Consider the following 23,861-nt stretch of genomic DNA (forward strand, 5'->3'; position numbering starts at 1 on the left):
CATCCGGACCCGGGTCTTTATTATGTTTCATCTAGAAAATAGCTTTATTAACTTCTTCCTCAGAATAGGAGCCCTTAATATAGCATTCTCCTCCAGATATACTTGGGATATATCGGCTACTTGAGATTCATCCAGAGAGAAAGAACTCTCCTCCGGTGGACCAAATAACCCTTTATAGTAGTAATTCGTAATGTAGGATTTGAGTTGATGATGACCTTCAATGAACCCCTCGTCCTGTACTAAAGATTGAATACGCTTTTTCCTGTGACGGCCATTAGATGAGCTACTGAACCCTCTCCATCTCTTGCACAGAATCCCCATCCACTATCACCCGCGTGCAACCTGAGTAATGAAGTTTGTCGGTTCCCATGTGCACCTCCTATTTGTCCTGGTCCTGGAGGATTGGCTACCTTTATTCAGGTATTCAGTAAACTCTACCAGGTGCAGAGTGCAGTTTGCTGTAAAATCGTCAGTCGTGGGGCCAGGTTCACCTGCAGCTGCATTGTACTGATACACACGTTAAGCTCCTTCAAATTTCATGCAGGCCAACAAACCTTCGTTCGCCCTCCTTACTCCTGCATTTATAGGTTCATCGCCAGTTTTTTTTATTTTTGCTCCGACGTAGCGCCGGATCAACCACTTGGGATTGCGTGCTCAGAGAGTATAGGGCTATAGTTTCGTCCGCACTCCGCAGCCACGGATCGCGCTCAGTCCCCGTGGTCAGGGCGTCAGCCGCTTCCGATCGCGGGCTCACGGGGGGTCCTGGCGCCGGTGTTGTTGCCCGCGAAAGTTACGCCGACCGGATGGAGGCGGAATCGAGGGGGCCGGGATCCAATCCGATCAGCGACGATGACCCGGGCACCGCTCCTCCAAACCGGCCGCCGTGCGGAACACCTGAATCGGACTCTGTGTCGGCGGTGCTGGAAAGGTACCCTCTCGCGTCTGCGTCGGAAAAGCGGAGGAATAGGGATTCCGGCTCTGGTTCCGACTCCTCTCCCGACAGTTCTCCACTTCGCAGGCCCAAGGCTCCCCTGATGCCAATCTGTACAGAGGAAGATGGCACGGTACTCTACGGCTTCACTGATGACCAAGACGTCATGGACAGATACCATGATGATATGCAGAAATACATTAAGAAAAGGGGTAAGAGTGTGTTTATCTGCTCAGTATTCATTTTTAATTATTTAGAGAATACCACAATTACTAAAAATAGCACTACTACAGTTTTAAAAACTTTGAGGTGTTTTAGCTCCAACTAATTGTGTGGTCTTATAAGTCCTGGTATTGCCAAAGCTGCATTCGCTCTTTCTCCCGTAAGCGTGTGAGAATGTGTTTTAAAACTTCAAGCTAGAGATGCCTGACTGACCAGCAGAATTGACAAGCTACTGGATTCATATGTTGGTTCAACCTACGATGGTGAATGTCTAATGCAACAACTAAATACAACCCCACCAAACGCCTTATCATTTTCACTGAAACAGTACAAAACGGAGATTTTAGAAAACTGTAGTATTCATTTCCCAAACATCGAAATAATGTGGTTTGGAGTACTTTGATTTTGAGAAAACTAAGCTGCCAATCAGGGCATATGTATATCGAGTGTGACACTATATTTGACCAAGTTCTTGTATTGCTCTCATGGATATGGATTTTTTTTTTTTCTAGATCGTCACAAGCGGATGTTAACACTTGCACCGTCCGGTGTCACCGAGCGCCGCACCGTCAAGGAAACAGAGTCTGTTCTAAAGTGTGCTGAATCGGTTCTAAGCCTTTCAGCCTACCTGGGTACTCTTCTTAGTCATTAGCCTAACCTGGTTTTATTGTTGCTATTTCTAAGCATCCTCTGTAACATGAGCAGATGGCAAGATGATAAACCAGTGCACAGGGATTGTCGTTGAGTTAGATGCATTTAAGAACTCCGCTATCATTCTCACCTCAGCATGGCTTTTCTGCACCAAGAAACCTTTGGATGATTGGACAAAAAAGGAGTACGCTACTGAGGCAAAGGTAAAATCTTAAAACAAATCGTGCAATTAAGTCATAGCATCGTTGTTCAGATTACATATAAACCCACAATAGCAATGCACTTATGTCATTGAGTTGTGGGATATGATCTAATGGAAAATCAACACCTTTTGACGTCTATATGCCACCCAAGTTGTATTTTCTTATGACATGATGATGGGTTCTAGTGCGGTGTGCTAATTATTAGCTGGGAAATGCTATTGTCTTAACAGTATTTGCTTTGAGCTAATCAAAGTCTGAGTCAATCTGCCTATGTTTTATGAATTGTGTAAAAAAGACCATTTGAAACTAAGACCGTCTGACCATTAGTTTCAAACTAAAAAAGGAAAATATTTCTGACCACCTCTTTTGTCTATTATTGGCAAATGTTTGACCTGGTCTATTTGGCTCTTGGAGTCTTCTGAACGCCACTTTTGGAGTTCCTACATACAAATTCTGAACACGACTCTTGGATATTCAACTCTTTTAGTTATTTTTTTTCAGGTTAATGTTCATATGTTGGATGACTCAACTTTAGAGTGTCGTTTGATGTTCTTCAGCGAGCACTATGAAATAGCCTTCTTTGAGATTAGTGGGGATATTTCATTGAAGGCTTTGTCATTGGAACGTAATGTGGAGTTAGGCCAGGATGTATTTCTATTGGCTAGAGATACAAATTTGAATCTGATTTATAAGCGAGACAAGGTGCAACTTGTAGATCCTTGTGAACATCAGCAAAATCACTATCAATTCCTCAACGGTCCAATTCCTCAGGTTATAGTCATCTTTTCTCTTCGGCTTAATTTTATTTAAATTTCAATTACCAAATCTCAAGTGTCATTCTGCATGCAGTGTGGAACTGGAGGTGGAGTGCTGGATGCTGGTGGAAAAATTGTAGGGATGCTATTCTATAAATTGCCTCTTGTTGCCTTCATTCCAAGCTCTCTTATTCTTAAATGTTCAACCATGTGGCAACATTTTAGGTAAGCGTTATTTTACTAAGCTTCATTTAGTATTGAAGTGATTGGAACTTTGATGCTTTTGCAATCATTTGTAATGCTCTATTTATGTGCGCATTAAATATCTTAATATAGCAAATATTGTAGTGTAAGTAAGTAATTAGTCATAATGTGAGTATCTTGTTTAGATGAAATAATGTATGTTGGGCTGACATAGAAAGGTAAAGAAATAAATGTTGTGTCATCGCACTTTTTTGTGCTCCATTTTGCACTGGGGATAAATAGTAAATTCATATGTTGTAATCACATTCTTCAACTGAACTCAACAATTTAATGACTATTGTATGTAGGCAACTTGCTCGACCCCAGCTTGGCTTGAAGCTAAGGACATTAGCATTTCTAGATATTCCCCGTATTGAGTTGATGTCACGTAAATTCAGTATTTCCTCTGGTCTCATTGTTGGAGAGGTACACCTATCTGATTTAGCCCTTTATCTAAGCATATGTTATGCTGTAACCAAGATGTAACTCTTGCATATTGTTACCAGATTTCAGCGAAATGTGATGCTGAGAAGCTTGGCATTAGGGCAGGGGATATTATCTTTTCATGCCAAAAAGAGCGTGTTTCAAGTATTGTTCAGGTAAAATTCTAGTCCTTATATGTATACATCTGTCACATTTTGTTTTACTTGGTTTTACCTGTTCATTTCAGCTGGAACATGTGTTGTTGGGTGTTGGTGAAAAACATCTTGAGAAAAGCAATGATCTCAGCTCTAAAGTTGAGGTTGAGGTCTGTTTCTATCCACATCCAGAAAATGCCCAAACCACTTGTGCATTTTCATTTGAAACTAACCTTTTGTTGATCTCATATGGAGTATAAATATTCTTTTGGTCTCTTACAAGTTATCATCACTTATAGATATCGAATAAAAATATTGCTCCTTTTGGCTTCGTAGATCGGTGTATTTCATGTGCGCAAACGCATACAGAGATTCATCACATTAAGAGTAGATTTGTCCGATCATCTTGAAGTATTTTACTCAGGTAATACATACCTCCTTTATCTTATTATAGATCGTATTACCATGCCTTGTTTGAATTTACTTATTTGCAATAAAAATTCTTAGTACATGGGGCAATATGCAAATATAGCCCCACTTCATGATTGACGAGCTCATGGATCAGTCTAGGATCCATGGTCTTGATGCAATGCGCAAAAAACTTTGGCACCTTGGTATCCAGGTGGGTAATGAAGCAATAAAGCTCCAGCCTGGATACCAAGGTGCCAAAGTATTTTGCTGAAGAAATACATTTATGCGAGGAGGGAAGGCTAAATGTCAAGCTGCATAAAGGATGTACATGAAGAGCTGGAGCTTTATTGCTTCATTACCCGCCTGGATACCAAGGTGCCAAAGTTTTATGCAAGGAGGGAAGGCTAAAGTTTTTATGCGAGGAGGGAAGGCTAAATGTCAAACTGCAGGGGTACATAGGGGCGTAATACCCCCAAAGTTAACTTCTCCCACCCTTCCTTTTTATAGTCAAACAGAGGTTGTAGTTTATGTGAGGATTTTTCAGACAACTTAGCTTTACTATTCAGATCCCATTTGAAACGATCAGATTCCAGAAACAGATTGATATATTTGTTCATATGTAAAGGGATTGTATGGATGGACCTGACCCAGTTTGAAGAATTATGCAACAAGAACAGTCCCAGGGGCAGCTCTGTCCCTGGTTGGCTCAATTGGTTCATCCATCAGCTTCTTTTAGGGGATTGTAGGGATAGACCTGACACTGGGCAGCTCGGTTATGGAAGATGGCGTCTGACCTTAGCTCGGACGAGGAAAACCAAGCCATTGGTAGCAAAGGGTGGAGCCAGGGGCCGTCCCCCCCCCCCCCCTACGATTTATCTGATTTTGCCCTCCAAATTTGCGAGATATATACCCTAATACACCAGGACTATTCGGTAGAGCTTTGTCTCCTATGCTATGGTTGTAGATCTCATGTTTTCTTGTCTATGCTAATCTGCTTATGACATGGTCATTGGGTTCCAGTGTTGTGTATGTGATGCCAAGGTTCTAGTGCTGTTCAAAGTCTGAGTCAATCTATTATCTATGTATGTTTTGTGATTTGTCTCTGTTGGGAACTTAACGGGATATCTATAATCCTATATTGTTCTACGGATCCTCCTTTCTGCTGTAAGTCCTTGCCAAACACGTGACCATTGTTAGCAAGATAGGTCTGTCACGATAGGTGACATGTATACATGAGTTGTAATCCACCGGCCGAATTATAAGGCTAGAGTGGTTATCTAGATTAAGCTCTAAATCCTTCCTTGTAACAAACCATGTATATCCCTTTTGGAGTTGTTTGGTTAAACTCCCTATATTAACACGCAAGGTGTGCCCCGAAAGGGGTATGACACTTTAACTCAAACATTCACATGGTATCAGAGCAATTCCTCCAAAAACACATCTAGCGACATACCACATCCCGCCGCCGCCGATCCAATCTCACCCCGTCGTCATCAGCCAATATGTCCTCGTCCTCTTCCTCGACGCAGCAGCCCTCGGGAGGCTCCACTTTCGGGATAGGCGTGACGGAGCGGCTAGGCAAGGGAAACTTCATCCTCTGGCAGACTCAAGTTCTGCCGGCAGTCAGAGGTGCCCGCCTTATGGGCTATCTAGATGGCTCCATCGAGGCGCCCAAGGAAGAGATCGAAGTAAAGAAGGGTGACGAGACTGTCACCGAGATAAACCCAGCTTATGAAGACTGGGTAGCATCGGACCAGAAGGTCCTCAGCTTCCTCGTGGGATCTCTCTCACGGGAGGTGCTCCCCTATGCCGCTGGTGTCAAGACGGCAGCCGAGCTCTGGGAGATTCTGCAAGACATGTACGCGGCCAGGTCGCGCGCACACACCACCAACACCCGCATCGCCCTTGCCAGTGCTGAAAAGGGCAGCAAATCCATGGGTGAGTACGTCACCATGATGAAATCTCTGGAGAACGAGATGATCTCCGCCGGGAAGACCCTTGAAGATGAAGACATGGTCTCCTACATCCTCGCAGGCCTCAAGGACGACTCCTACACCGGGCTAGTCGCCGCCATCCTCACCAGACCCGAACCAATCACGGTGAGCGAACTTTATTCGCAACTTCTGTCTTATGAAAGTCGCCAACAGATGCTCCGTGGAGTCTCCCAATCTTCTGTCAACGCCGCTACTCGCGGTGGCCGTGGCCGCTTCGGTGGTCGTGGCGGAGGCCGAGGTGATCAAGGCCGTGGCAATCCTCAACGTGGTGGCAATGGTGGCCAAGGAGGCTATCACAATGGAGGCAACCATGGTGGCTACCACAATGGTGGCAACTATGGCCGTGGCCGCGGCAACTACAACAACAATGGCCGTGGCCGCGGAAACTACAACAACAACGGTGGCAACCACGGTGGTGGTGATCGCGCACCGTGCCAGCTCTGCAACGTGGCAGGTCACACCGCCATGAACTGCTGGTACCGCTTCGACCAGGACTTCGTTCCTCGTGAGCGGATAGCTGCCAACGTCAACTACAACAACAATGGCGGTGGTGGCTGGAACATCGACACCGGCGCCACAGACCACATCACAAGCGAACTGGAAAGGCTACATGCCCATGAACGCTACCATGGCGCTGATCAGGTGCATGCGGCCAATGGTGCAGGTATGAATATTGCTCACATTGGTAATTCTATTATTCCCACTCATGATCAAAATATCCATCTAAAAAATGTCCTCCATGTTCCTGATGCTACAAAAAATCTTGCCTCTACACATCGACTCACTAGAGATAACAATACCTTTGTTGAAATTCATCCTGAATTCTTTTGCATTAAGGATCAGGTCACGAGGAAGGTGCTGCTTGATGGACCATGCCAAGATGGTCTCTACCCTGTTCCCGAGTTATCATCATTTTCATCATCATCCAAGCAAGTTCATGGAGTCTCCAAGCCATCCCATCACAGATGGCATAGTCGGTTAGGCCATCCGGCCTCTCCCATAGTTCAGAAAATTATTAGTCGCAATAAACTTCCTTGTTCTAGCAAAATAAATGAGTCGGTGTGTGAAGCTTGTCAAAAGGCAAAAAGTCACCAATTGCCCTATTCGAGATCCACTAGTGTCTCACACCATCCCCTAGAGTTGATTTATTTTGATGTATGGGGACCTGCCCCTGATTCTTTTGGTCGTAAGAATTATTATGTTAGCTTCATTGATGATTTCAGCAAATTTACGTGGATCTATTTGATTAAACATTGTTCTGAAGTATTCAATATATTTCATCAATTCCAAGCTCTTGTTGAACGACGTTTTGATAGAAAAATCATCACTCTCCAATCCGACTGGGTGGAGAATATGAACGCCTAAATTCCTTCTTTAAGCAAATTGGCATCACTCACCATGTTTCTTGTCCTCATGCCCATCAACAGAATGGTGCTGCAGAGAGAAAACACAGACACATTGTTGAAGTTGGTCTATCTCTTCTCGCTCAAGCATCCATGCCTCTAAAATACTGGGATGAAGCATTCATTGTTGCGGTATACCTCATCAATCGTCTTCCTACCAAACTTCTTGATTTCTCTACTCCTCTAGAAGTACTTGAGAAAATTAAACCTGACTATCAGTCCATGCGCATATTTGGATGTGCCTGTTATCCCAATCTTCGACCCTTTAATGCTAGAAAACTAGAATATCGTTCCATTCAGTGTGTATTTCTAGGATATAGTAATATGCACAAAGGTTTCAAGTGCCTTGATATTAATTCTGGTCGAGTCTACATTTCTCGGGATGTTATCTTCGATGAAACAATATTTCCTTTTGCCACACTCCATGCTAATGCAGGACAGCGGCTTCGGTCAGAAATTCTTCTTTTACCGTCCCATCTCCTAAATCCATCTCGATTTGATCATGGGGGCGAATTTGGAACTGACCCAATTGAGCATAATATTCATACTACTGCTGCAGCTAACGATCCTCTTGAAGTGCACAGCAATACGGAAGAAAACAGAAGCAATACAGAAGAAAACAGAAGCAATGCCGGAGAAAACAGAAGCAATGCAGAAGGAACCGGAGAAAACAGTGCTTCCGCGTGTCATCGCATGCTCTCCCGCCGCGGCACGGAAGCCCAGGGTCGCGCGGGACCCACCGCTGGCGAAACCGCGTCGCCCGGATTCTCTCGGCAAGTGCGCCTCCACTCAGCGCACGCCACGCCAGATGCTGCTGCGGGCGGCGGGGACCGCTCTCGTGGCCTGGATAGGCGAGCAGGATCGTCTGTGCCGTCCACCGCTGCTACGTCAAGCCACACCAGCTCGCCTGGATCCCGTGCGGAGTCCTCCGATCCCGAGGCAGATTCGACGCAGAACTTCGATGTGGAGCAGCCTGCTCCGACACAATCTGCCCCGGGATCCACCACAGGTGTTGCTGGATCTTCTACGCCGGCTCAACCTGCTGCATCAGCTGTGCCACGAGTAACTACTCGGCTGCAGACCGGAAAAATACAACCAAGGCAATACAAAAACATGGTCAGGTATGCGAATCTCGCAGCTTCAGGAGAACCTAGTAATCTAGATGATGCATTAAAAAATGATAACTGGAAAAGAGCAATGGATGAGGAATATGAGGCACTCATGGTGAATAAAACTTGGCACTTAGTTCCACCAAATCATGCAGGGAAAAATATAATAGATTGCAAGTGGGTCTACAAAATTAAACATAAAGCTGATGGTAGTATAGATAGGTATAAAGCACGCTTAGTTGCTAAAGGGTTTAAGCAGAGATATGGTATTGACTACGAGGACACATTTAGTACTGTAGTTAAATCAGCTACTATTCGTCTTGTTTTGTCTATTGCTGTCGCCAGGGGGTGGAACCTTCGACAGCTGGATGTGAAGAACGCGTTTCTCCATGGTGTTCTGGAGGAAAATGTCTACATGAGACAACCACCTGGGTATGAAGTCAAAGGAAAAACTCAGTACATTTGCAAACTTGATAAAGCCTTGTATGGGTTGAAACAAGCTCCAAGGGCATGGTTTTCAAGACTAAGCACCAAACTCCAAGCACTTGGTTTTCGGTCTTCTAAGGCTGATACCTCACTATTCTTCTATTTCAAGAAAAATATTTCTATCTTTGTGCTTATTTATGTTGATGATATAATTGTTGCTAGTTCTTGTCATAAGGCAACCTCAGCCCTTCTTCGAGATCTTCAGAAGGAGTTCGCCCTCAAGGATCTTGGTGATGCTCACTACTTTCTTGGTATTGAGGTAAAGAAGAAAAATGGTGGTCTACTCTTGACACAAGAAAGGTATACTACAGATATCCTGAAAAGAGTAGGAATGCTAGGATGCAAACCTACAAGTACACCCATGTCAACAAGTGAAAAATTATCTGCATATGAAGGAGATCCTCTGAGCATAGAGGATGCTACAAGGTATAGAAGTATAGTTGGTGCTTTACAATACTTGACTCTCACAAGGCCAGATATTTCTTTCTCTGTCAACAAGGTTTGTCAGTTTCTCCATGCACCTACTACTTCACATTGGACTGCTGTTAAGAGAATTTTGAGATATCTCAAGGATACATCTAGTTTTGGTTTGAGGATAGATAAATCACCTTCTATGGTTGTGAGTGCCTTCTCTGATGCAGACTGGGCAGGATGTCCAGATGATAGAAGGTCTACAGGTGGCTTTGCTGTTTTTCTTGGCCCTAATCTTATATCCTGGAGTGCAAGAAAACAAGCCACTGTTTCTAGGTCAAGCACAGAGGCTGAATACAAGTCACTTGCCAATGCTACAGCTGAGGTCATGTGGGTACAAACGTTACTCACTGAATTGGGAATTCCTCACCCTTTGGCTGCAAGATTATGGTGTGACAACATGGGTGCAACTTACCTTTCAGCTAATCCAGTTTTTCATGCAAGAACTAAGCATATAGAGGTAGATTACCATTTTGTTCGAGAAAGAGTGGCTCGAAGATTACTAGATATAAAATTTATTCCAACTGTAGATCAAGTTGCAGATGGGTTCACAAAACCTTTGACGGTTCGTCAGCTTGAAGCTTTTCGTAACAATCTCAACCTAGATAGGTTGTGATTGAGGGGGCGTGTTAGCAAGATAGGTCTGTCACGATAGGTGACATGTATACATGAGTTGTAATCCACCGGCCGAATTATAAGGCTAGAGTGGTTATCTAGATTAAGCTCTAGATCCTTCCTTGTAACAAACCATGTATATCCCTTTTGGAGTTGTTAGGTTAAACTCCCTATATTAACACGCAAGGTGTGCCCCGAAAGGGGTATGACACTTTAACTCAAACATTCACAACCATCTCCAGCATTATGACTTCGTGGTCTTCTTGCCAGTCGCATCACTGCATCCATCTTACTAGTGTCCGTAACAACTACAGCCTTTACATACCATTCCAAACTTTTGAAATTTTTAACACAACTCTTGGATATTCAACTGTGATGTCAAACGAAAAATGGATATATTGACAGGAATGTGCTGAACTAACTTCATGTTTCTTAAAATGCAGACGATGAAGATGCTAAGGCAGAAGGAAACACTGGAGAGGAAGGGCCCGTATCCATGACTTCTTTGTAATGGTCATCAGATATTTAGCTAGACGCTACCTAGGATTTTTGCTGTATACTCTGAAGAATGGATCACTGCCCCTGGAGTAAGGAAGTAGATGTAGTGTTGGTATCTTTTCGATGGAACTTGCTAGATAGTGTTAGTTTTTTATGGTACTGTTCTGGATTCTGGATCATGCCCTAGTACTACAATTGCAAGCTGCTCTGGATTCTGTTAATTGGTCAGCATGTATGCATCTGGTTTTGAAAACAAAACTTGTAATACTTGCTATATTGCTAATTGTTACTCTCTCCGTTCACTAATGTAAACCTTTTAGCTTTTTGTATATTCACCCATTTTGATCCATATCTAGTCTACTTTTAGTGTGTAAATCCACTCATTTTGGTATGCATCTAGTCGACTTTAAAATATCTAAACGCTCTTACATTAGTGAATAGAGGGAGTACTTCATTTTAGTGTTGTGGATGCTAACTCGCACTATTACTGAAGATTTTGTTTGTTCCAATTTGGTTTGGATGGAGTGATTTATCTTTTTCTGTTGCCGAAATATTACATGTAGAATTGGTGATCTCGCACAACACCCTATCCACTCTCATCAAAATGAGTTCACCCCATCCGTGTGTCAAACTTTTGACCAACCAATAAACTGGCTCGGCTCCGCCCCATCCCTTTTTTGATCTCAAGCCAAGCACATCCTAAGAGCCCAGTCCAAGTAACAACACAACAATTGTTTCTTCCTTCCATTTCCACTTATAAACCCAACTTTGCAGCTTGACAGGCCCCATAACCCCTTTCTGAAAAGGGCCAAGTTAGATGAGTATCATATTTATAATCCACATCCTGCTTCCAGATTTATTACCTGATTCGTTGTATCAATGAACCCAAGATGCCAACAAGCAAAGGTTGAAATCTTTCATGTTTGTAATTCCCAGCCAGAAGGAAATCTAGCTGTAGACATAGGGCTTTGCTTTCCCTGCTCCTGTCCTTTCATTGTTTTTAGGATTGACTAGCTTAAGTTTTTCTTTTTTTATTACTGGTATTTTGTAACACTTCTACGTCATCTTGGCGTTTTCCTTCTAATGCAGACAACACATTTGGGCGCTTGTTTGAGCAAGAAAAAACCCTCCTCTGATACATAAGTCCCGATTTAGTTGAGTGGTACCTGTGTTTCCTTTGCTCACTGGTTACCTGTTAGGCAATTATTTCCCAATCAAAACATACGTAGGTTACTCACAGTATTTCTGCTTGTGAAGATATGTGTATTTCCAACAATGTTAATTTTCTTAACGATATCTCTAAATGTTTTTACAATTTGGTATATATATTGTCTCGATGAAAGGGCACAACTACGGTTTAGACCATGTCATCTTTGTCTTGTACATCGCTCTCCATCGATGTAGAGTCACAGTTATTTGCTCCATATTCCCATAACATCCCCAGATCACAACAATAAAATTCCTTAATTTCTGTGGATCGCAGGGAGTAGAATTACCAATATTTGAGTTGAGGAGTCTATTTTGCTTATCCTGCAATCACCATGTAGCCACCGAATCAAAATTATTGCTACTGTCATATAGAAAAAAGGGGCTACTTGATCACAATCATGCCAGGCCACTTCACTTTAAATTCTGAAATATGAGTGGTAGATGGACTCTTTTTTTTTGCGGGGAAATATCGAGACTTTATTCCTCAATAATAGGATTACAGTCAGCCAACAACAGTTCGGAAATACATACTGGTATAAGACGCACCCAACAATTGGTGCTTCCTCCGGTTCTACCTATGTTGGCTAGACAATGAGCAACCCTGGTCGCGCTCGATCTTCATGAGGACATTATCTCGGATATTCAACAGATGTTTGATTTCATCAATAAGGTGACCATAAGCAGATATATTCTTCTCGGTACACTTCATTGCAGTGATGGCTTCGGCACAATCGGTTTGAATAAGTACAGGTAGTTCAGACCATTGATGTGCAAGGGCCAACCCCTCCATAATCGCACTAATCTCAGATTCTAGTGCGTCATTGCAGTTCCATAACACTCTATGTGCTGCAAAAATGACCTCCCCATTTGTATCTCTAAGAACCATGCCAGTACCACCCTTCCCTTCGTCATACGAGCCGTCTACCGAGAGAGCCACCCATCCCTTCGGAGGTTTGGGCCATGGACTTGTACGCCGGTAGGGTTTGACAGGAGGTGCAACTCGGTAGGGAATGCACGGTTGCTTACCCTTCATGATTTCCCGCTCATCACAAAGTTTAAGCTGAAAAAGTGTGGACTCTTTACCTGAACAGAAAACACAAGTCTTGTCATTCAGACAGCTCGTGCTTGCTTAGGTTGTTTGTAGTGATAACTTTGTTGTCTGTAGTGAATGCCAAATTGCAGTGTATATATAGGCATAGTACGACCTAACCCATTTATTAAGGTAATTAACAGAGAACACACTGTACTATTCAATACCCATTTCAGACAATCAGATTCAGCCATATCAAAAAATATTATACCACAGCTGCAAAAGTCTTCCATCAGAGAAACGCCTGAAGGCAAGTTTCTGATTGTTGCCATGCCATACCTAAGTAAAATCAGGCCCCAGAAATGTGGAGGCAAGTTGCATGGCCCAGTCCAAGTATCAGCACAAGATATTTTTTTCTTCCATCTCTTTCCAGCCACTCATAACCCAGTTTTGTAGCCACGACCTAACCCATTTATTAAGGTAATTAACAGAGAACACACTGTACTATTCAATACCCATTTCAGACAATCAGATTCAGCCATATCAAAAAATATTATACCACAGCTGCAAAAGTCTTCCATCAGAGAAACGCCTGAAGGCAAGTTTCTGATTGTTGCCATGCCATACCTAAGTAAAATCAGGCCCCAGAAATGTGGAGGCAAGTTGCATGGCCCAGTCCAAGTATCAGCACAAGATATTTTTTTCTTCCATCTCTTTCCAGCCACTCATAACCCAGTTTTGTAGCTTGACAATCTGATCAGTGAAAAATATTAGGGCTGTGAGTATCATATCTCCAATCCAAAATTTACTTACAGATTTTATTACCGTCTTCATTCTATCTATGAACCCAGAACAAGCAAAGTTAAGATATTTCATTTCCGTAATTTGCAAGCCACCTAAATTCTTCCTCCTATGTTTTCCTTACTCATTCCGCCAGAAAATAACTAGCCAACTAAGTATTAATAGCACCAATATAGTTTAGGTCTTGCGATGTCCTTTTCTACCTTTCCAAGTTTTATTTTTTTTGTTTGTTCGTTTGTTTGTCTTACTGCTGTTCATTCTAAGTTGTGTTATATACTCATAGCTGTGATCTTTCTTGTACCAGTAGACTTGACTACAGGGGCATGCTACATTGCAGGTGCCAGGAGAACAGATTCTTTCCAGCTTCCCTGGCCGATCTGATTGATTTTTATCTGTCCCCGATAACTCTTACCGTGCTAGAAACCTGCGCTAAATATTACTATGATCATGATGGTACAAAACTATGGCATGCTAAAAATGTACTGACCCACTCATTAGTCTTGATGCATGGTGACCGTTGTTTTTGTTCAGGCTAAGACGTCTACGCTGATTTTGACGAAATCTGAAGTGCGGGCTAATTTCTCCTGCTTGATCATGTACCGCTCCCTTTATGTTGCATACTTGAGTGCGAGTAGATTGATATGTTCCTTCATTTTACATGCACTGTGAATGCGTTTGTTGGATGGGGGATGATAGCAGTGACATCTTTGATGTATACTTGACTGTCGTGACTCAACATTGAGATGTGTCTTGATGTTCGCAATTGCGATGGTGCCTGTGTTGTTCAGGCTGAAAAGCTTGAGGTTAGGGATTCCAAATCATTTCCCCAACTTCCGTAGCAGAAAGACAAATTGACGAGATGCTTTTGATTTGCATCCCAACAGCAATCTGGATCCTGGAAGGCACACACCCGCATGGCAGTGAGTAAAAAGTGCTATGAAGACCAAGACGATTGTTGGTTTCCCTCGGAAAAAAAAACGAACTTTGGTTTCTACGGCCTGGCTCTACCAATACCTGCATTTTTAAAAAAAATAAAAAATACCTGCGTGGTTTAATGTATGTTGCCAAAGCAAATGAAGGCAGATGTGAACACTTGGGATTTGTTTGGTTCGCAGGGTTATAAAAGCACATTATCTTGTATTTCATCAAAGAAAATTAAGGCAGATGTGCACATGATCTGTTTGGTTCGTAGGATACTAAAAACATAAACATATGAATGGAATGAGAGCTCTTTTACGGTGATTGGCACGGAACCTTGGTTCCGTTATCTCTAAATTTGGTTCCGTCATGTCTAATTTTTTTCTGACCGTTGATTAAATCAACGACAATTTTTGCGTAATAGCTATAATGCTTTGATCGCTCAAAATATGTATTGAAAGGGTCAAAAGTGATCGTCAGCCATGATTGGTTCATCAAAATCAAAAGGAGACACCGAGGTCGTCGACCATCCTCGTCTTCCTCCTCGTGGCCTTGTACTCTGTTGCGGTCATCCAGCCCTTTCTTGTCTCCTTCCTTGTCTCCCAGGCCTTCTCTCACCGGGGCGAGCGCAGCCCCCTCCTCATCAGCGAGATCCCGGTCGCCTAAGCCGAGATCTAGTCCGCTGGAACGCCACTGCTCAATGGCGGGATCGGGGCCGCCTGCCTGAACAGCGGGATCGGAGTCAGCGGCCACCACCCTCCTCCTCGCCCGCGGATCAGACGCCACTGCCTCAAGGTCAGTTTTGTTGAACACTGTTGGCACTTCTTGTACTATGTAGACAATTCTTGGTTTATGAGCATCTTCATGAACTGTTGCTATATTACATCAAAGTGTAAACTTTCAGGAAACATAACACCGCATGATCAGGTCATCACGAAAATGTGAGATTTCTTGTAGGTCCAAATCCCTCAATCTATATCACATCAAACTATCTGTAAATTTTATTAGTTTACAAAAACTATCCCAGAAAATATAATCACACATGATCAGCCATCATCAAAATATGAGATTTCTTGTGTGCCTTCTGGTTTGTAATGTCTGACACCATAACTTGCTGATCCGTCTTAGTATTCTGATTTTTTCCTTTTCTAACTTCTGTAAAGCACCCAAATGAAGTTAGAATGCATTTCAAAAGAGTACTAGTTAACCCTGACCACTACTGTTTTGAAATGAGTACAGATGTTTCTGGTTCCGTAGAAGCATATAAAGGAGATCAGAGCACAAACTAATACAGAACTCGATGAGGTATACAACCAAAAGAAGATATCCATAAAAACTGGAACAAAGAAGAATAGGAAATGCAATGCATAATACCATAAAATGCACAATCTCCTAAATTATTAAGGTTTACCATCCGTGCAGATCTTACTGGGGCAGTAGCAGCAAATTTATAGTATATGACACTACTAAACACTTTCATGACCCATAGCATATGACTCTGTTCAATAGTGCCGCATGGCCATGCAAAAGTGAAGAGCTTAAGCTAATTTTAGTTGCTGAAAATGTAGATCAGGTTGGCGGTTTTGACTGTAGAGGTAATAAATGGTTTCAACTTGTATTAATATTATAGGCGCTAGGAAAATTTGCGGCCTTTTGCCTTAATCTTATAGGCGTTAGAGCACTCGATGTTTACTTGTCCATTCATTACAGAACTGCAGGAAATTTAAGGAATTACTTGGTTACTCTAACACATGGCTGTTCTAAGAAATCTAATTGTTAGTTTGTATTTTATATGCAGGAAGATATGGCCCTTAGCTCATTGCTGACATGGATACATGATCAACTCCCCGATATATATGATCAGTCTTCACATGGCGTCTCTGACTTTTGGTTAAACTCAGCATCCCTGCTTTATTGATAAGGACAGTTGGTCTCCGCTGCCATTCAACTGTTGATACTCGCATGTCGTTGGACAGAAGCAGGCATTGAAAAATCTGAAGGTAGTTTCATAGTGTAGATGGCCAAAGGTAAACCATTAGCTTTAGAATCAGCTAACAAGAGCGTACATATTTGAGGATGGGGCACTAGTTCTCCTTAATTATGAGAATGTGACCATATCTGAAGGCGGACATCCTGGCGGCAAGTTGCAGAGTTGATTTCCACGATATGAACAGTCAAGACTTATAAGGTCAAGCCTGTAATATTTGAGGATGGGGCACTAGTTATCCTTAATTATGAGATGTGACCATACATGTTCTTGTAGAAGATACGAATCCAAAGGTTTGTTGTGCAAGGAGGATATACATACCTTCTACTTTAAAATGATTGATTTTCAGAGCTGCTGCACCCTTCGAGAAGATTGGATTTTGATGTAGTGAATCTCAGAAAATGGAAGGAGTAGGCATAGCAATAATGTGTGTTCCTTCTTGCGGTCACATACCAATGCAACTTTTAGAACTACAATATGTGTAATGCTGCACCAGATCATTCCAGTGAGTAATTGTTAATTTGTATCTCATCAGCATCATGCCCTTGACACAAATTTGTATGTTAATTTGTGTTTACCCTGTGGCAGTGCTTCTCTTTGATTCTTCTATGCTTGCTAAAATTGTTGGAAATTTGGTTAGTAAATTGTTTCCCTAATGATGCACTGGACCTCAAGTGCTTGCTTTTCATCATGTTCACTCAAAATTTTTAGCTCATGTAAGCATTATGAAGTATTACTGAGTAGCGAGTACATAGAAACAGGAGCATTACTCCCTTTTCAGTAAAATATTGCAAAAAATCTCAAACTCGAGGGCAACAAACCAAATATTCATTCATTCATCAATATAAATATATAAAGGACGTACCCAGTGCTGAGAGCTCCCGCACTGTGCGGGGTCTGGGGAAGGTGTTAGTGGCAAGCCTTACCCTCACGAAGTGCAATGTGAGGAGACCGCGACTCGAACCTGGGACCTCTCGGTCACAGGCGGTGAGGCTCTACCGCTGCACCAGGCCCGCCCTTCCATCAATATAAATATATACACTGGTATTTTCATATATTTACATGCAATTTCACAATCCCTGTGCTACACAAAATATACTAGTACAGTGCTCTAATATCTCATCAACACCAAGTGCAGTAGCAACAACTATTTCTTCACCTCAAATAGACATGTATCACGCAGAACAACTGTGACTACAGGGCAGGTACTAGCACTGTGGTGAGCACATTTACAACCGTAGAAACCTTGCTGGAAGATAGAAGCTCTGCTAGATGAATATATGTAGTCTGAAATTCTTCAAGAAATCTGCTTCGTTATCTGAACAAGATAGTATCTGAAATTCTTCAAGTGTTACTATCAAGAAGCAGAGCACTTCAGTACTGTAATGCCTGCAATCAAGATAAAAAAAACTAGATGAACAAGACAACTTTCCATGTCAATCAAACTCTATTGCACCTTGCAGACACTAGCAGTCAGAAATTTCTGAACAAGATAGTAACTACTACATAATACAACACCCAATTTCTGAAACAAAAAGTATAGTACAAACACAAGTGGGGAAGAAAGGAATGGAATCGCATGTGCTGGGGCTTCCTTTCTACCTTCAGAGGAATCGGGCGCTCGCGCGCCGTCGCTTCCATGAGAAGCAGCGAACCCACACAGGGGGCTACTCACGAGCAGAAGGCGGCGGTGATGAATCGGGTGTTCGCCGGCACTATCACTTCGGCGAGTTCCAGCAGAGCTGCGCGCGGCTGATAGCGAGCAGAAAGTGGCGGCGCGGAGTTGGATGCTCGCCAGCACCGGAGCTTTGGCAGCTCGGCGAGATGCAGAGCTCGAGTAGTTTGGTGCGGCTGATCTATATTTTAGTTTGATTGGGATGGTACGATTACTTGTGTACGACATGTTACGGAGACGACGTACACATACGATTCACGTTTGGGTGATTTAGCTTTAAGATGCGTGCAGATTCATCCAATGGTTCGCCGATCGAATGGTTGTTTGTTTTTTACAATTTTCGTTAAATATATTAGAGGTTCTGGACCCACGTATTTTGGTTCCAGTCCCATATTTTTGGTTCCGTCAGTTTGGTTCCGTCTATTTACTGCCGTTGGATCAGGGTGAATTGACGGTAATTAAAAATGCCAATCACTCTAAAACTTGTAATGGAATGTACATGCAAAACAAAACAAAGGATTAAAAACACTGGAATTCTGCCAACATGAATAAGAAAAAATATAGGATCTTTAATAAACATGGTCAAATCAAAGTCAGACACATAAGAAAGTATAACTATGATGTTATTATGCCACTGGATACATTAATATTGTCCTTCATGCGTAGGAATTTGAATAACGGGTCCAAAAGGATTGTAAAATTTTGAGTTTTCTTCTATAAAACTGAAATCAAAGGAATTTTTCCCGCGTTTTTCTTTTGCTCAATTCGTTTGAACAAAATGGATGAATAGTGTCATTGTAGGAAAATTTTATATCCATTGATAATGTTCGAAATCCTATTAGAGTACCAGCAACAAGGGAAAAGAAGGTGGGTACCGATTCAATAGAATGATTGCAAAGAGGATAATTCCCACAATTTGGCCATCCTCTTGACGTTGTAGACGTTCGGTTGTCCAAACTCGATTTGGAATGGTACGCCACAAGAATAGATTGCATTTGGGAGGGGCCCAATTCTTCCAAACATAGATGTTCATTATTTTTTGAAATAACCATATATATTTCATTGGACAATCTTTTTACAGAGATTACACATATGGTCAAATATGCATGTCAAGCAATTTTGCACAAGAAATCCCACAAGAAGTGAAATTACAATTTCACCCTTAGGAAAACCTGTGCTTCGCCGAAACATCGTCCATCGTCCTTCGCCGCCACCATGGTAGCACCGAAAAAAGAGGCGAATAGCCGCCATACCTAGATCTGGGAGAGCACCATCGCATTCAAGGATGCTTTTTGAGCCGATGAACCGGGCCGCCGCAAACGACGAACCCGAGACTTTGTGGCACTTCGGCCGGGGATCTTCCCCGTGGCCACCAAATCCCAACGCCATCAACTTCACCCGACATAGTCGAAGAAGAGAAACGCCGCCGCTTGCCGTCATCCACGCGCCCAACTGCAAGACGCGACACACAAATGCAGTAGTCGGCGCGACCAACACCCGCGAGAGTGCCGAACGCCAACCACCAGGCACAAGTCTCACCAGATCCATAGACCAGCGAGACAACCAGGCCACCTGCCCCACGACGCTGCCGGTTAGAGCGACGCCGAGACGGAGGAAGAAAAGAGGCAAATTATTTCGACGCGGCGCAGTCTCCTCCATAGAAGAAGCGCCTCAAGAAAACACTAGGCCAACCCACTACAGGCAAGAGCCGTCACTCCGGGTCCCCACCCCTGGCCTCCCGTCGCCGGAGCGGCCGACGGAGGAGGCAGGGACCGGCGAGTTGGCTGCTGTAGTTGGGGGCAGCGCCGCCCAGTTTCCTTTGCCTGGAGCGGTTCCAAGGCAGCGAAACCGTTCGGTAACGAGGGGTCCGAACACAAAGATGTTCATTTGTGATCAAATGGTGCCAGTGAAGTGGGCCTTATAGGCCGAGGCCGAGGAGTAGGACCCGGAGGTAGTAAGCTTCACACAATAGAGTCGGTAGTGGATTAATCGAGTTGTGGTTGGTAGGTGATGGACTAAAGGCCCAATCATCATGCAGTGTTACGTTGCAGACACGACAATTCGTATTCTTGGAATGGGCAAAGATGGAGGGGCGATAAATTTGTTGTTGATCCCGTTGGCCCTATGGTCATGCCAAAAGGTGCATTCCTAACTAATAATGAATTAGGCAAGACTATGGTTCACCTGGGCGATCGGTCATCTGGGTGTGACTCACGCGTCGTGTTGTAGTCTCGATGGTGTGCCAACGTTCCTAGTTAGCTCCTCGCCTAACAAGAACCTCCTCCTTCGCTAGTTCCTCTCCTCTTATGTTGCTAGTCCTTCTCCTCATGTCCAAATTGAGCCATGGGGAATGCGTCCATGGTTGACCTAAGGTGTAGATTTGTATTAGAGCTAGCTCATGGGAGATGGTAGGTCGAGGGGAATGTCACGGCTGCTCTGGTTGACCTAAGGTGAATCAGGTTCATCGTCATCAAGCCCTGCCCGGCTAAGTTGAAGCTCCAACACAGGTTAGTTTTTCGCAAATATGCCGCTTGGTGTTTTTCACATGTTGCAAATGTGTGCATTTTGCTGCAAACACACAAATGGGATGATGCAATGATTTTTATACTCCTGCTGCTAATGTTTCCTTGAACCGTTGCAAACATTGTCCTCCATGTTACGTACATGTGCTCATTTTTATCCCAGAAATTTGTGTGACATGTGGGGGTTTCAAGCAACCGGTAGGGATATGATATGTGTTCTTTTTTTTTTACTGCATAGGTGTTTTGAAAATGTTGCGATGCTTTTTTTTGGATAGTTTTGAACCAACCAATGGATGAAATGCTGCAACCACTCTACAATAGTACAACATTTTGCTGCGCGGACGGGGTATGATGTATGTTGTATGGATCGGACCGGCGAGATTTCTAGTTTTACAAGATAGTTGCGGAGGTAGACGACTTTCCCCTATCATCGGGATAACGCTGAATTCTTGTTGCTCCTTTTTCGTCAGATTTGTATACTAAAAAGAAGTACCAACCTACCTCACCACCAGACCAGGCACATTAGAGTAATGCTAAAATAGGGAGATAATTTGCTGTGATAGTTTTGCCCTTATTTTAGCAACAACGTATTAGATCATACACAAATTGTTAATAAATTTTTTCCAATTGGATGATTAGTAATAGTAGATGTATTTTGGCCCCAATCCTTTATTTATCATCGGTGTAATGTTATTCGTAATTGTTTGCTACTCCCTTCGATCATGTTTAATCAACGCCAAACACTGCACAACGTCGGTACAATCCGCGTCAATTAAACATGATGAGAGGTAGTAATTCATATGTTTTGGCACCATTCCATGAATGATTAGCGATAATTGATGCTAATCATAGTTATGCACTCGAATGACTGCTGTATCATTCTCTAATTTTACTAGTACTAGGAAATCATAGATTTTATTACCCACCAGCCACAACAGAATCGCTGGCTAAATTGGGCTTCTTTGATTCGTATAATTGGAAAATCATAAGAATAGAAAAAATATAGGATTAAAATTTCATGCCTAGTTGAATTCTATAGGAAGATAAGTTCTCTTTGATTGTGCCAAATAAATTTTCCATAATATTCCTATAGAATATATTCTTATAAATCAAACAAGTAGTGTAGAAAAATATCTCATAAAATTTAAATTCTACACAATTTCTATTACAAATCCTACGAATAAAGGAACCATTTAGAGCATGCATGTACAACGCAAATTCTTAATTAGGAGCGCTAGGATTTGAATCCCAGATGATGGGCAGTTGTTAGGAGCGCTAGGATTTGAATCCCAGATGATGGGCAGTTGTGACGAGTAATCCTGGCTATGGGCGCCTATTTAAACGCGTGGACGCGAAGTTTTGCGCTAGGCGCTATGCCAGTTTTCAGCTTTTGCAGAAAAATCGGCTCAAGTCAGTTAGAAATAAGCGAGAATGCAAGGGGCGAAGAGCTCGAAGTGCGCTGGAAAGGGGGCAAATGCTGGGGAGAAGATGAAGAGGAACCTCTCCGCCCTTATGTAGAGAGAAGGAGAAGTGGGCCGGAAACCGCCGGGCCGCGGCGGTTCGCTTCGTGGGCCGCCACGTGGCACGCGGATACACGCGTGTAAATCAAAGAGCCACAGGGTCGCCGCATGGATCCGGAATGGCCAGAGGGATCCGGTGTGGCACATTAAGTGTTGGCGCGGGAGCCGAAGGGAAGTGACCCCTGACACTGGCGCGTCAGAAACAGTGCGCATGTCTCTGACAAGCGCTGCACCCGAGAAATCCTCGACTTCACCGAGGAGGAGTTAAATGTCGAAGATACCGGAACGATCCGGAGAAAAAGAGGAAGTTCGGCGATGATGCCTGATGCGCGTAGATGTACACGTCCGTTGGGAACCCCAAGAGGAAGGTATGATGCGCACAGTGGCAAGTTTCCCTCAGTAAGAAACCAAGGTTTAATCGGACCAGTAGGAGTCAAGAAGCACGTTGAAGGTTGATGGTGGCGAAATGTGATGCGGCGCAACAACAGGGATTCCGGCGCCAACGTGGAATCTGCACAACAAAACCAAAGTACTTTGCCCCAATGAAACAGTGAGGTTGTCAATCTCACCGGCTTGCTGTAACAAAGGATTAAACGTATCGAGTGGAAGATGTTTGCAAAGAAAATAGTAAAACACAATTGCAGTAGAATTTATGCTATGTAAAGAATAGGACCGGGGTCCACAGTTCACTAGAGGTGTCTCTCCCATAAGATAAAAGCATGTTGGGTGAACAAATTACAGTCGGGCAATTGACAAATAGAGAAAGGCATAACAATGCATATACATGATATGATAAATATAGTGAGATTTAATTGGGCATTACGACAAAGTACATAGACCGCCATCCAACTGCATCTATGCCTAAAAAGTCCACCTTCGAGGTTATCGTCCGAACCCCATTCAGTATTAAGTTGCTAAGCAACGAGACAATTGCATTAAGTATGGTGCGTAATGTAATCAACAACTACATCCTTAGACATAGAATCAATGTTTTATCCCTAGTGGCAACAGCACATCCACAACCTTAGAACTTTCCGTCACTCGTCCCGCATTCAATGGAGGCATGAACCCACTATCGAGCATAAATACTCCCTCTTGGAGTTAAGAGTACAAACTTGGCCAGAGCCTCTACTAATAACGGAGAGCATGCAAGATCATAAACAACACATAAACAATAGATTGATAATCACCATAATCATAGTACTCTCTATCCATCGGATCCCGACAAACACAACATATAGTATTACGGATAGATGATCTTGATCATGTTAGGCAGCTCACAAGATCCAACAATGAAGCACAACAAGGAGAAGACGACCATCTAGCTACTGCTATGGACCCATGGTCCAGGGGTGAACTACTCACTCATCACTCCGGAGGCGATCATGGCGATGAAGAATCCTCCGGGAGATGAATCCCCTCTCCGGCAGGGTGCCGGAGGCGATCTCCTGAATCCCTCGAGATGGGATTCGCGGCGGCGGCGTCTCTGGAAGGTTTTCCGTATCGTGGCTCTCGGTACTGGGGGTTTCGCGACGGAGGCTTTAAGTAGGCGGAAGGGTAGGTCGGGGGCCACACGAGGTGCCCGGGGGTAGGGCCGCGCGCCAGGGCCTGGGCCGCGCCGCCCTGTCC

General features: G+C 43.3%; 1 protein-coding gene across 1 annotated transcript; it reads left to right on the plus strand.

Annotated features, from left to right (window-relative positions):
* Positions 1–803: 803 nt before the first annotated feature.
* On the plus strand, positions 804–10,583 carry LOC124646677. The gene is made up of 10 exons (XM_047186763.1): positions 804–1,143; positions 1,666–1,785; positions 1,859–2,007; positions 2,509–2,778; positions 2,857–2,987; positions 3,314–3,431; positions 3,512–3,604; positions 3,676–3,753; positions 3,920–4,007; positions 10,516–10,583. Exons 1-10 carry the CDS (start codon positions 804–806, stop codon positions 10,581–10,583), a joined length of 1,455 nt encoding a protein of 484 aa, XP_047042719.1.
* Positions 10,584–23,861: the final 13,278 nt, after the last annotated feature.

Source organism: Lolium rigidum, chromosome 4, assembly GCF_022539505.1.
Source record: "Lolium rigidum isolate FL_2022 chromosome 4, APGP_CSIRO_Lrig_0.1, whole genome shotgun sequence".
In the NCBI taxonomy this organism is placed as follows: domain Eukaryota; kingdom Viridiplantae; phylum Streptophyta; class Magnoliopsida; order Poales; family Poaceae; genus Lolium; species Lolium rigidum.

Bases quoted from the DNA above. Each gene is read 5' to 3' on its own strand.
- LOC124646677 (XM_047186763.1), top strand. From the start codon at position 804: ATGGAGGCGGAATCGAGGGGGCCGGGATCCAATCCGATCAGCGACGAT. The intron at 1,786-1,858 runs GTACTCTTCTTA...TAACATGAGCAG, and splicing joins AAGCCTTTCAGCCTACCTGG to ATGGCAAGATGATAAACCAG. The intron at 2,988-3,313 runs GTAAGCGTTATT...TATTGTATGTAG, and splicing joins ACCATGTGGCAACATTTTAG to GCAACTTGCTCGACCCCAGC.